This window comes from Chaetura pelagica, unplaced genomic scaffold (genome assembly GCF_000747805.2).
Source record: "Chaetura pelagica isolate M959 unplaced genomic scaffold, ChaPel_1.0 scaffold166, whole genome shotgun sequence".
Taxonomy (NCBI): Eukaryota; Metazoa; Chordata; class Aves; order Apodiformes; family Apodidae; genus Chaetura; species Chaetura pelagica.
The window spans coordinates 2,142,459-2,153,868 of NW_009953758.1; the positions used below are offsets into that span (position 1 = coordinate 2,142,459).

The window sequence follows — 11,410 nt, forward strand, 5'->3', positions numbered from 1 at the left end:
CTCTTCCCCACAAGCCAGCAAATGGCAGGACAAGCCCTCCCGGTGACCCTGGAACTGGTCATCTCACAGAGCAGCAAGCATGTCCCCCCTGCCCTTGGCCTCTCATCCATCACAGCCCAGAAACATGGCTGCACTCACTGCTTTACTCATGCCCCCTGACTACGCAGCTCCCTGGCTTCTTGCACTCTGCTTTACCTGGTGCCCCAATACCAGGGAGGAGAAACAGGAAAATCACTCCCAGTTTTGTTTCTTCAAATTCAAGATAAGGAATTAGGAACAAATATTCATTAGACACATAATCAAAAGTTTGCGAGAGAAAGTAAACCCCAGTATAGGTCTTATCTCCTTTTAGCTGTTCTCACACACCTCATCAGTGGTCAATTCCTTTGATTCAACCTATCACCCTACTTAAAAGATGGCTTAATTTAAAAAGTGCATTATTTTAAAGCCAGCAATTAAGAAAACATAAAGAAAAAAAATACTCTGCTATGTCCTAACAAAGCTGAATGTCCCTTGAAAGCTCTGTGATTTTCCTGGAAAAAGTGCCAAAATAGATCTTCCACTGTAGAATTTTGAAGTCTTTTTGCTCTTGATTCCACTGAAAAGAGTTTGTAAAGCTTTGTCAACCTTAGATAAAGGTGCCTTTCTCATATGCACCCTTTCAAGTCAGGCAAGACAAGGAGAGCACTTCACTGCTTATGTTTAAAGTGCAGGGAGAGACAGCTCAAAGATACCACTGCAAAATGACTAAGGAATATCAAAACCCCTTTACTTGTGCCTTCAAATATTCTGAAGTCTTGCAAGCTTGACAGCATTGTCAATTTTACATTGACAGCAGCAGTCAGAGAAAAAAGTCACTTGAGGAGAAAATCAAGAAGAAGGAAACCCCCTTTAATCCACAGTCACACAAATCCATACTGCCTGCAGAAAGGCAAGTGCTTTGGAGCCCCTTTTAATAGCAATATTAACATCCTTGTCTGTCTTTCCTGAAGCTTGCAAAGCATTTCCCTCCCCCCCACCCCACCCCCCATCTTTTAGAACCTAGTGTTTTTGACATCATTGGTGTCAGAACTGCCCATAACTTACACCTATCAACAGCCTGTAACTGGCTGTGACAGCACTCACTGCACTGTTATCAACATCAAGGTCACTTTGTTTTTCTTGCCCTCCAGGCAGAGGCTGCTCAAGGAGGCTCTCTGAGCTCCTCACCAGCCTCTCTCCTCCATTACTGCCGTTATATAAGATTAGGGTGAAGTTTCTACTATTAGAAGCAGTTTGCTGCGTGAGGACTGTGAGATCTCCTGGTTAGAGCACATAGCACAGTTACAGCTGCTGGCAGCAGGACCTAACACTGCAGCTATTTTAAGTCAGGGAGAAGGATGAGCATAGTCAAGATGTGTCAAGACAAGCAGTAGTTTTGTGGCTTTTTAATTCCTAGCCGTGGTACCGTGGGCAGGAGTGCCCCAGAAGAAAATTAAAGGGGAAAGCATCACCACTCTACGTTTGACAGATATGCACAGCCCAGTGAGAAATAACAGTAGGAGCCTGTGGAGGGCAGCGCTGTCTTGCTGAGGATGGTGCACTGAATAGCTCAGAGATACCAGCTGCTAAGGTAATACTTCTTTTTTTATCTCCTTTGAATCTAAAAGCTACAGATACAAAAGCTGTCGCTCTGCCACAGCTATAGCCGGTAACTGCAAGCAGGACTCCCTGTTTTTCCACCCACTGCCCCCATTCTCCAAGCATCAGGCAAGTGCCCCTTCCTTGGCTGTGTGGCTCTGGAACAGGAGGCTTGGGGGAGGCAGGCTGGGGGTTGGAGGCACCATGGAGGTTCTCCCCCCTTGGAAAAATAAAGTCATGGGAAAATGTGCAGATCAGTTAGATTGCAAAGCAAAAGAAATGTTCTCCAGGAGCACTTCCATGAGCTAGCAGCAACATCCTCTCTCCAAAACCCAGCAGGGCACAGGTGAAGGTCCCCCCTTCAAGCCTGAATCCTGCTGTCAGGGCCTTGAGCCTACCTGGGCAAGCTCTGCCTGTTCTGGGGACTTGCCTTGTCCAAGGACAATGGTGGCTGTATTTCCTGGGGTAGGGCTGCTGGCAAGAGCTGTGTGAGAGCAAGCGGTGGGAGGCCTTGCTGGAGCTCCCCAGCTCATTCAGGAGCCCATCTGAGCTCAGACACGTGGGTTTCATCTTCACCTGCGCTGCCTTGCAGCTCTGCCCCTACCTGGCCCCCTTGGCTTCCACCCTCACCTGGGACCTGCCTCACCTCCACAGGGTCTCCTGACTGTTCCAACCCCTGGCTGAGGTTGGTTACCCTCTCCTGCCCTGCCCTCTGACTGCTCCCACTCCTGAAATGGCCTTGCATGTCCCTTTCATCCCCAGATGCTTGCAGATCCTGTGAGGCATTGGTAGGCTGTCTCTGCCCTGCAGCAGCCCCTCCAGCCCCACAGGCAGCCCTGCGTGGGGATGGGAGGACTCATGGAGGAAGAGGCCTTTTGTTCTCCAGCCCAGCTCCTCACAAGCAGAAGTCAGTACCTTCCAGCTCAGTTTGGAGGAGTCAGGGAGCCCCATCATAAATGTGCCAGGCCGGATGTGAACGTAGGTGTCAGGAGGGAGATGAAGCAAAGAAGAGGTGTGAAGAATCAGATTTTCTCTACCCAGTAAAACACGGCTGCTGGCGTAGGGTGAGGGGCATCTGCAAGCTGAGCTGAATGGAGCTAAGCCAAGGGGGCAGCCATGGAGGAGGCTTGCAGGGCTGCTCCAGCTCCTTCCCCACGTTGGAGTTAAAGAGAGGGCTGTGTTTTCCAGAGTCCTCAATCTGGCATCTTTCCTGGGTAATAAATTCTCTTAAAAACCAAACCAAACAGAGCATTAATTGTACATTCTGCTTTTCTCTTCACTCTAGAATAATGGTAATGGCATTAATATAGTGCTGCATTGAACACGTATGTGCAGTGAGGCCGAGGGACCGATTCTGCTTTCCATTATTCAGGGGCACTGCATCTGGTGAGGCAGATCAGGGTTTAAACAGCGAGCAGGAGCAATGAACTTCTGCTGTTTCCCGCTGTTTGAGTGTGGGCAAAATAAAAGGCCATAATATATGGTGCAGTCAGCCAAGAAAGCAATATTGCTCTGCCATGTGCAGGGCCTACACTGAGACGAGTCCAGGATCTCATTTCTGAATTCCCATAGGTGCCTCATTTAAACCATCAGCCATAACCTGCTTCTCATTTTCAATACCACTTGGTATTAGAGCTGCAGTGAACTGCTGGTGAGAGATTCTAATTCCTGCAAACAAGCCCCTGTAGGCTTGCAAGGAAAACAGAGAGTTCCCCTCTCAGTTGCCTGCTAGGTTCCCATCTGGCTGTTTTAACTTTGCTATGGCTTTTAAATGTGCCTGTTTCTGCACACAAGGCTTTCAGCTCTACCTCAAGAGACTCCTGGGTTCTCTTTCTGTCGGATTCTGGCCAAAATGTAGAGACACAGATTGGGTCTTCTTAACAAAAAGGAAGATCAGATTTCACATTACAGTATCTGAAAGATTAATTCCACTTACATGATCATTTCCCTGTGAACCACATTTCTTTCCATCTGGATTTTTCCATGAAGAGGACAAAGAGCCATAGTGTTAAGCACTACCCGAAAGAAAACAGCAAGGAGTATAAAAGATGAATGCAGGGATGGTAGGTGAGAGAAGAAAAAAACTGAGTAGAGAGCAATTTCAAATGCACTGAAATACTGCTTCCTTCCCCCCCCCCCCCATGTGAATGATACCCTGATATCATGCTTTGGTATTTTGAACCATTTAGTTTGTCAGGTTTTGATTCAGGGAATTTAGGATATTTGGCTGCAGGAGCTTTATCATGTTATTGTTATCTAGAGTTTGTGTTATTGTAGTAACCACAGGTCCAGCCAAAATCAGTGCCTTGCTGTGCCCAGGGCTATCAATAATCTTGTGTAAGATCTTGTTGAAACACACCTGTCCTGATCTGGGTTACCATCATAACCACAAGCAGAGTTGTGCCAGCTAGGAAGATGCTAGCAAAAGGGAGAGAGAAAAAAATAACTTAGGGCCCAACTAATGCGCTGCCACAGACTCCTCTTGGGACTTCAGACAATCATTTAATCTCTCTACAACTCACTTTGGTCTTTAGGAGACAAGTTAGCAACCACAGCAAAACAGCAAGAGGCTTTCTGCCTGCTGCAGAAGTGAAAATGGAAATGGCAATTTTTTTTGGGGGGAAAAAAAATGAACTACTTCAAATCTGAAGTATTGGAGTCTTTGTGTTTTTTTCCAGAACTTTGCTGAGTTTTTTTCACTGGAATCTGCAAATGCAACACAAATCTGTTAAATGCTTTAGCCAATTCAAGTCAGTGGGGGTTGTGTGGGTTTTTTTCTTTTCTTTGCCAGAAAAATCTTCAGTAGAAAATGGCAATTGTTTCCAGTGTAGAAAAAAAGAAAGAAAAAAGAAGGAAAAGAAAAAAAAAAAAAAAGAGCTTTGCAGACTGTAGTGCTTAAGTGGCCGGATAATACCAGGGAGGTACAAAACTTACCCAGGCTGTTGCAGATGAGATCCTGGAATGACCGAATCCCTTGGGAACCGTGTCGCTCACAGCCCTTCCTGGGTGCTGCCTGCATCTTAGCAATACTGGCCCCCCTCAGCTTCTGCCTCTGGGGTGGCTCTCAGGAAATCTAAGCCTCTGGGTCTCAAGCTCCAAAGCTCAGAAGTGGAGCCAAGCAGTCCCTGGCCAGCTGGGGTATGCCTCAGTGCTCTGAGTGTCTCAGAACTGATGCTTAAGGACAAAACAGTTTTAAAGCCTGTGCTACCTTGTATTCTCCCAGGGAAGCAAGGAAGTTAATATACCTGGATTACCTTAAAAATGTCTATCCAGTCTCAAATGCCTCCTAGAGGTGGACGGTTTTTTGTTGTTGCTGTTGCTTTTTTTTTAAACAGAAGGAAAAAGAAAAAAAAGAAATAAAAAGAGAGAGAAAGAAAGATAGAAAGAATCTAGTGAGATGGTTTTCTGGTATTTCCAGGCTACAGCTTAAAAGGAAAGTAATCCTACTCAACTTTCATGGTATAGATCTCTGCAGGAAATACTAGTGACTTTGTAAGACAAATTATTATTTTTGTCCCCAGTTACAGGGGCTCCTACCCTTCTGCAGTCACTAGCTGTTTCCAACTAGAGTGGCTTCTGGGAGCCACCCAAGGGAGAAGCTTAGAAAAATGTAATCAGTGGCAGCCCTTTTGCTAGCTTTGCAGTATCTTAAAATTACAAGAAGGGGCGGGGGGGGAGGGGCGGGGCGGGCGGAGGAAAGCCTCAGCAAAGTCCCTGGCCTTCAATTAAAAAATTCATATTACTTTCCTCATTAGTCCAATCATCTGGTATAGCTATTTCCAAGCTTACCCTGAAGGCCCTGCAGAACAATTCAATTTCAAGGCCAGCACAGTGCAGGACTGAGAGTGTGCCTGGGAGGAGCTCCGCTTTGTGTTGACACAAGGAGCTCACTTATCTGGCATTAAGTCCTGTGAAGCAACAATGTTGATGCACTTTTTGGAAAGAGGATTGCTGTATGAAAGAGAGATCTGTTGCAAAGCACCTCCCTGACTCCAAAGGCTGGAGTCATCTGCTGTTTCACTGGCACCAAAATGACTCAATTCTTGGAGAACCTCCTCAAAGTCAGGTCTTGAACAAGAGGCCTCGCAATGTAATTCTCTCTGCAAATCATCTCCATTACTGTAACTAGCTGACAGGCTACAACTGAAGATTAAAGCACTGTGGACTAGGAGCACTGAAAGTTTAATACCCATCTGCTTACCTCCACAACTTCAGTCTATAAACATCTGCAGCAATTGAGAGTCAGCCACACTTGAAAATGAGCCTGTGGTCTTTTGAATCTCCTGATGTAGAACCTGTATTATCTTTTTCTTGACTTCTTTTTACTGCTTCAGTTTAATGTTCTGTGTCAGTGAAAGTACAAACAGGTCATCATGATGATGCTGGCAGTAGCTCTTGAGCACAGTGCATGACTTTTGCAAGGCAGTAAAACTTGTAGTGCAATGCAAAATATCTTTTTTTGTGCTAGTCTTCATGCTAATATGTGCTGGGAATGCACAACATACTCCTTTACCAAAGCTCTTGGTGTTACATTAAATGTCCCGAAAAATTCATAGGCTTTTATCCCTATATTCCTCTCTGCTTTGCTGCAGTTCTTCTCCTTCACCATTAAAAGTAAAATCAGCCAGCTTTTTCCATCTCTATTGTGCTTTTCATATTTTGCTTATTAAGTAGTTACTCTAGGGACACTTCCTTTTTATTGGAACATATGAAAAGCTATAACTGCTCTTAACATTTGTGGGGAGAAGGAGGAGGGAGAAGGGGGCAGGGGAAGAAAATTCAGGTTGAGGTCACGGAAATATTTGTGGTGTGTTCAATAATATACCTTGCATGATCTCTACTTCTTTTTCCATAAGCAACAAGATATTCTGCCTTGCTTTTGGCTTATTCCCTAAATCAACCTGCACTATTAAAAATAAAGCACCTGGATATTTGGTCAAAGTTGTTGTTGTTTTGCTTTAGGAGCAACAACCTTCTGGCTGTGGACAGCAGACAGACTCGATGACTTCCAAAGGTCCCACTTGCACTTTTTTTTCTAGAACTGATGAGAAAATAGGCCCAAACGCTAGATTTAGGCATTCAGGCATTAGAGTGAAGCTGACACCACATCAGAATTAACACCAGCCACCCCACTTTGGGAAGAGTTCTAGTGTGGCTCCCATGTTGATTACAGCTTTAATACCAAGCCAAACAAAGCTTACCAATATTCTCTGAGGGTGAAAACAGCAATTCAGGATAATTAGATCCTGGCAGGAGAAATGCTCCTAAATTCTCAAAGAAGGGGCTGCTTGGATATCTTTTGAACTCCTGCTGTCTTGGATACCTTTGAACAACTTGCTGTTGACTGAGCTCTGCTTCAGGCTGGACCAGTTGGCCTGAACTTCCTTGGTTTAAACTACCAAACTACATTGCAAAAGACATGCCCAATTCCATGGCATGATCTGTGAGGTAGCAAAACAGTCCTAGAGGGGTTCTCAACAGGGCAACAAAAGCAGAACTTTCCACTCTATAATTTCCCAAAATTATGATGCTCTTTTTTCTTACATCCCAGGTAAGAAGCCTACCCCTCAGACAAGAGGGACAGTATCTCTCTGGAGGTAAAGAGCTATCACATTATTTATACAAAGTGGAACAGCTCCCAGAGGAGAAACTGAGACAGACAGACACAAGTAAACCAGTACAGCTGAGTGTTCAGGGGTATTCACCTGAGAGATTAAAAAAAAAACAAACAACTAGTTCAAATCATCTCCATTTCTATTTATATATGTACAGAAATATAGATATGTATCTATGCCTGTGAAAATCCATTAATATATATACATCTATATGTATGTGCATACATGCATTTAAATACATTCATATAAATTAAATTGTATGCACATACCTTTTATATATACATGTGTATATATATATATATACACACACACATACACTATACAAATATATGTCATACATACATATCCTAAGATTTCCACCTTGGCCCTAGGAGCTGAATAAGTATAATTTAGTCCAATGATTCATTCTTTTCAGAAACTTCCAGTTTTAACTAACCAGAATCAAGTGTGCCCAAACACTTCAGTAATTCTCCAACATAAAGTACTGAAGCTTTCCTGCATACACTCAGCACTATAGCAACAGAAATAATACCTGCACCTACGAGGTTCAGCCGGTGCTGCATTCGGGTGGCACAGGATGTTCTTTTCAACAGCGTTGCTTGACAAGAAATTAAATCATATTGTCTCATGCTGCTGCTTTCTCAGGTGATGAATTACATGCCTGTAGAGTCCTACCACAGAGTTAGTCCTGCTCTCTGGATGCTTTCAGCAACACCTGCAGGCCCTGCTGCACACACTAGTTACAATAATGTAATGCCATTTGGAGGGTAATGAACAGGACTACTTTCTAGGGAATATTATTTCTGTATGAAAATTTCCTCTTAATTCATTTCAGAAAAGCTGTCTCTGATATAGCCTGAGTGCGTGCAAGAGAGGAGCAAGATGCCTCACACCAGACACTCTTCATCTCCGACTTGCAGTGCAGAGAGCAGAGCTTCCTATGAAACACCCTCGCTATCAGACCTCCAGCGGCTCTTTTGGTTGAGAGGAGGGTCTGATAATCATGTGGACCAAGTCTGGCCAAATATTTACCTGGGAGATGCGTAAGAACATTTGATCCTACCATTAAGCTGTTATCAGTCCCTGGGAGGAGGAAGGGCTACACTAGGAAGCACCTTTTGAGTCTCCAGGAATGTTTTTGTACTGAGGCTTCCAAAACTGATAACATAAGGAGTCTGGATACAATTAAAAACATGATGTACAAAATTGTGACTTACTCATAGTGCGTCTGAGTTGTGTTGTGTGTATTCTGTGAACCGTAGTGAATTTGGCAGAGTAAGAAGAACTTGTAATCTACAGAGAAGGTCCTTAAAGAATGCATCCCAAACAGGTGTCAACTCTGAGATGTGTAATCTGCCTTGGAAACTGTGCTCTAAGTCAGCAGACGAGCACAGTAGCCCTCACATTCAAACAGGAGTAGCAGGAGCAAGAGCCAGATAATTACACTAATTTTCCAGTCCAAATCCAAACTTTCTTTCTAAGGTGGTAAAATTGAAAATATCAAACAGGAACTTTAATGCAAATACCTTATTCTTGTGACCACTTTATTTATTGCCATTTCCTACTATTTGGATTACTGCAGATTACATAGATCAGCTCATCTTTCCCAGTTCCTCCTCCTCATTAATACATCAGTTAAGGATCACAGTTCTGTGAAATAGCTTCAGTCCCTGTTTATGGTGGGAAGGGGGGAGAACCTAGCTAGTGAGGGCTATGCTGCTTCATGTCTGAACCAGGAATGAGGTGCTGTTGCATCTGTGTGGGTTCTTGCCCTTGCAAACCATGCCCACCATGAATGAGAGATAAACTCTAGAGCTTGCTAAACAACGATTTTTAAAAAAATCTTGAGCACTTTATGCAGTAAGCCGTGTTCCCAGGGATTAACTGCTGGGAGGCATTTGCTTAACTAACAGTATCCCACTGGCAAGTCTGTGCTCTCGCTGCTCTCCATAACACCAGATCACATTTTTCATGTGCAAAGCACTGTGGGCTTCTCAAAATTTGTGACTCTATAACCAAGCTGCAGTCCCTGCATCCTTCCCTAGCTGGCCTAGGCACTACCTTTAAACCATGCTATTTTTGCAGATTGTTAAGTGTTGCCAGTGAGCCCCTTCATGTCTTTCCACAGGTGGGCTGCAAGGAGTAAAAGTACTCTTCAAAGCCTCAACATTACTCATATCCTTAATGCAGCAGATGGGCCATATAACATCAACACAGGAGCCAAATATTACAACGATTTACAAATAGAGTACTATGGAGTAGAAGCATTTGATGATCCTTCCTTCGATTTAAGTATCTTTTTCTACGATGCTGCCGATTTCATAGGCAAAGCCTTAAATACTTCAGGAGGTAAGAGAGAGGCAAAGAGAAGCTCTGGGAAGAAGTTTCAACGTGAGCCAAATGACTTCTCTTTGCAGTAACAGGCAGCCAGCAAAGCTCAGACTCACCACAGCGTTCAAGAAGGCACACACAGCACCCCGAAGGATGGCAGAAGGGCACCTATGCCATGTGCCGCGGGGAAGGCAGCCCCAGCCAGGTGCCCAGGAGCTGAGGACGGCTGGCTGCCCCCGGCCCGGCCTGGGGGGGGGAGGGCCAACCACTAGGGGCAGACCGAGAGGGAAGGGCTACGGCACTACGGGGGCATCCTGCCGGAACCCGCACCCGCAGCCCGGCCCCGCACCCGCACCCGGCGGCCCCGCACGGTCCTGCCCCGCACCCGCACCCGCAGCCCGGCCCCACGCACCTGGGAGCAGCAGCACTTCAGCGCTGGCTTAAATGCTGCACATGCCGAAGCGCTTGGCAGAACTGGAGCTTTATTCAGGCTGTCTATTAAGCTATCGAAGCAGCAGAGGTTAATGAACTAAGTAAAAAACTACGAGCCTGACCCACAGCCTGCTGAATTTTTGTCAGTAGAGTTTGGATTATGGCCTAGTTATCATAATTTCCATTTGTTCCAGAGTTTGCTCCGACTCTGTGAGATCTGCTGCTTTCGCTGGACTGCTTTATGAAATCCCTGGTTATAGCTCACACTGGGCTGCTACAGATACAGTAAATTATGAGTCTGTTTTTACAGGCAGACTATCCCACAGACTTTATGGGACTTGTCAGTGATCACAGTCAGGGCTGAGTCAACTTTTCCCCTCTCCAAAAAAACCCCTGTTTATTATGTTGGGGGGTTGTTGTTTTATTTTGTGGTGGTTTTGTTGTTGTTGTTGTTTGTTGTTGTTTTCCCACAGAAAACGATACTAACCAGTTTGGTCACAGAAAGCTTCTCCTACCACCTAGAATTTTTACTATTTTAATCTGTTAGATGCATGAGGTCAGTGTGAAATACCACCTTGCCTGAGATGTAAGCAGGATATTAAGCTAAACTGTCCCTGAAACAGGAGCATCTGCTAATTGTCCCTGTTGTTTCCCCAACATGTTTCAAGTACTTTTTGTCCTCCCTGTGACTTTCGACCTTTAGAAATGCTAAAGCCCACTCACCTTGCTGTGCCTCTTTTTTTTCTGCAGGTAAGGTGTTTGTTCATTGTGCCATGGGGTTGAGCCGTTCTGCCTCTTTAGTGCTTGCCTTTTTAATGATCCATGAAAACATGACACTCGTGGATGCTCTAAAAACAGTGAGTGCTCACAGAGACATCTGCCCAAATTCAGGGTTCCTCAGCCAGCTTCGGGACTTGGACATTAAATTGAACGAGGAGAGGAAAGGAACCAAAGCATCTGCTGCCAAAGAGCTGTAAGACAGTATTGCTGAAAGAGGACAAAAGGTTATTTGAGTTTCCTGTATCTCTTTTAAATGAATTGCATTTGTAGACTAAGGACACAAATTTACGATACACCAGAATGTGTGTTATTATTAAGAGTAGATTTTACTCAATCTTTCAATTTTTGCTAGATTATACTTACATTTGGTTATATATTGTATCTTTCAATCTCCACCTTAAAACACTGCTCTCTGCTGGGGAAAAAAAAAAAAAAAAAAGAAAAAAAAGAAAAAAGATATCAGGTTCCACTTCAGAAATAGCTGTGTTTCAGCAACTAGTGAAACTCATATCACTTTATGAAGTGTTAGGCTATTTGAGGTGAAAGATGCCATATTATTTATGCTACAACAATGCTTAGAAGTTTTCTTACGAACCAGCCCCCCACCCCTTTGCTCCCTGTCTCTAAAATGG

At 44.4% G+C, this 11,410-nt stretch overlaps 1 protein-coding gene across 1 annotated transcript in view; it reads left to right on the forward strand.

Annotated features, from left to right (window-relative positions):
* LOC104391453 overlaps positions 1-11,027 on the forward strand; it is a 17,136-nt gene extending 6,109 nt beyond the window's left edge. The window contains exons 2-4 of the mRNA XM_010000746.1: positions 8,071-8,278; positions 9,364-9,584; positions 10,749-11,027. Of these exons, the coding sequence (XP_009999048.1) occupies positions 8,118-8,278; positions 9,364-9,584; positions 10,749-10,975 (609 nt within the window). The 5' untranslated portion in view covers positions 8,071-8,117 and the 3' untranslated portion in view covers positions 10,976-11,027. The remainder of the gene's footprint in view (positions 1-8,070; positions 8,279-9,363; positions 9,585-10,748) is intronic.
* Positions 11,028-11,410: the final 383 nt, after the last annotated feature.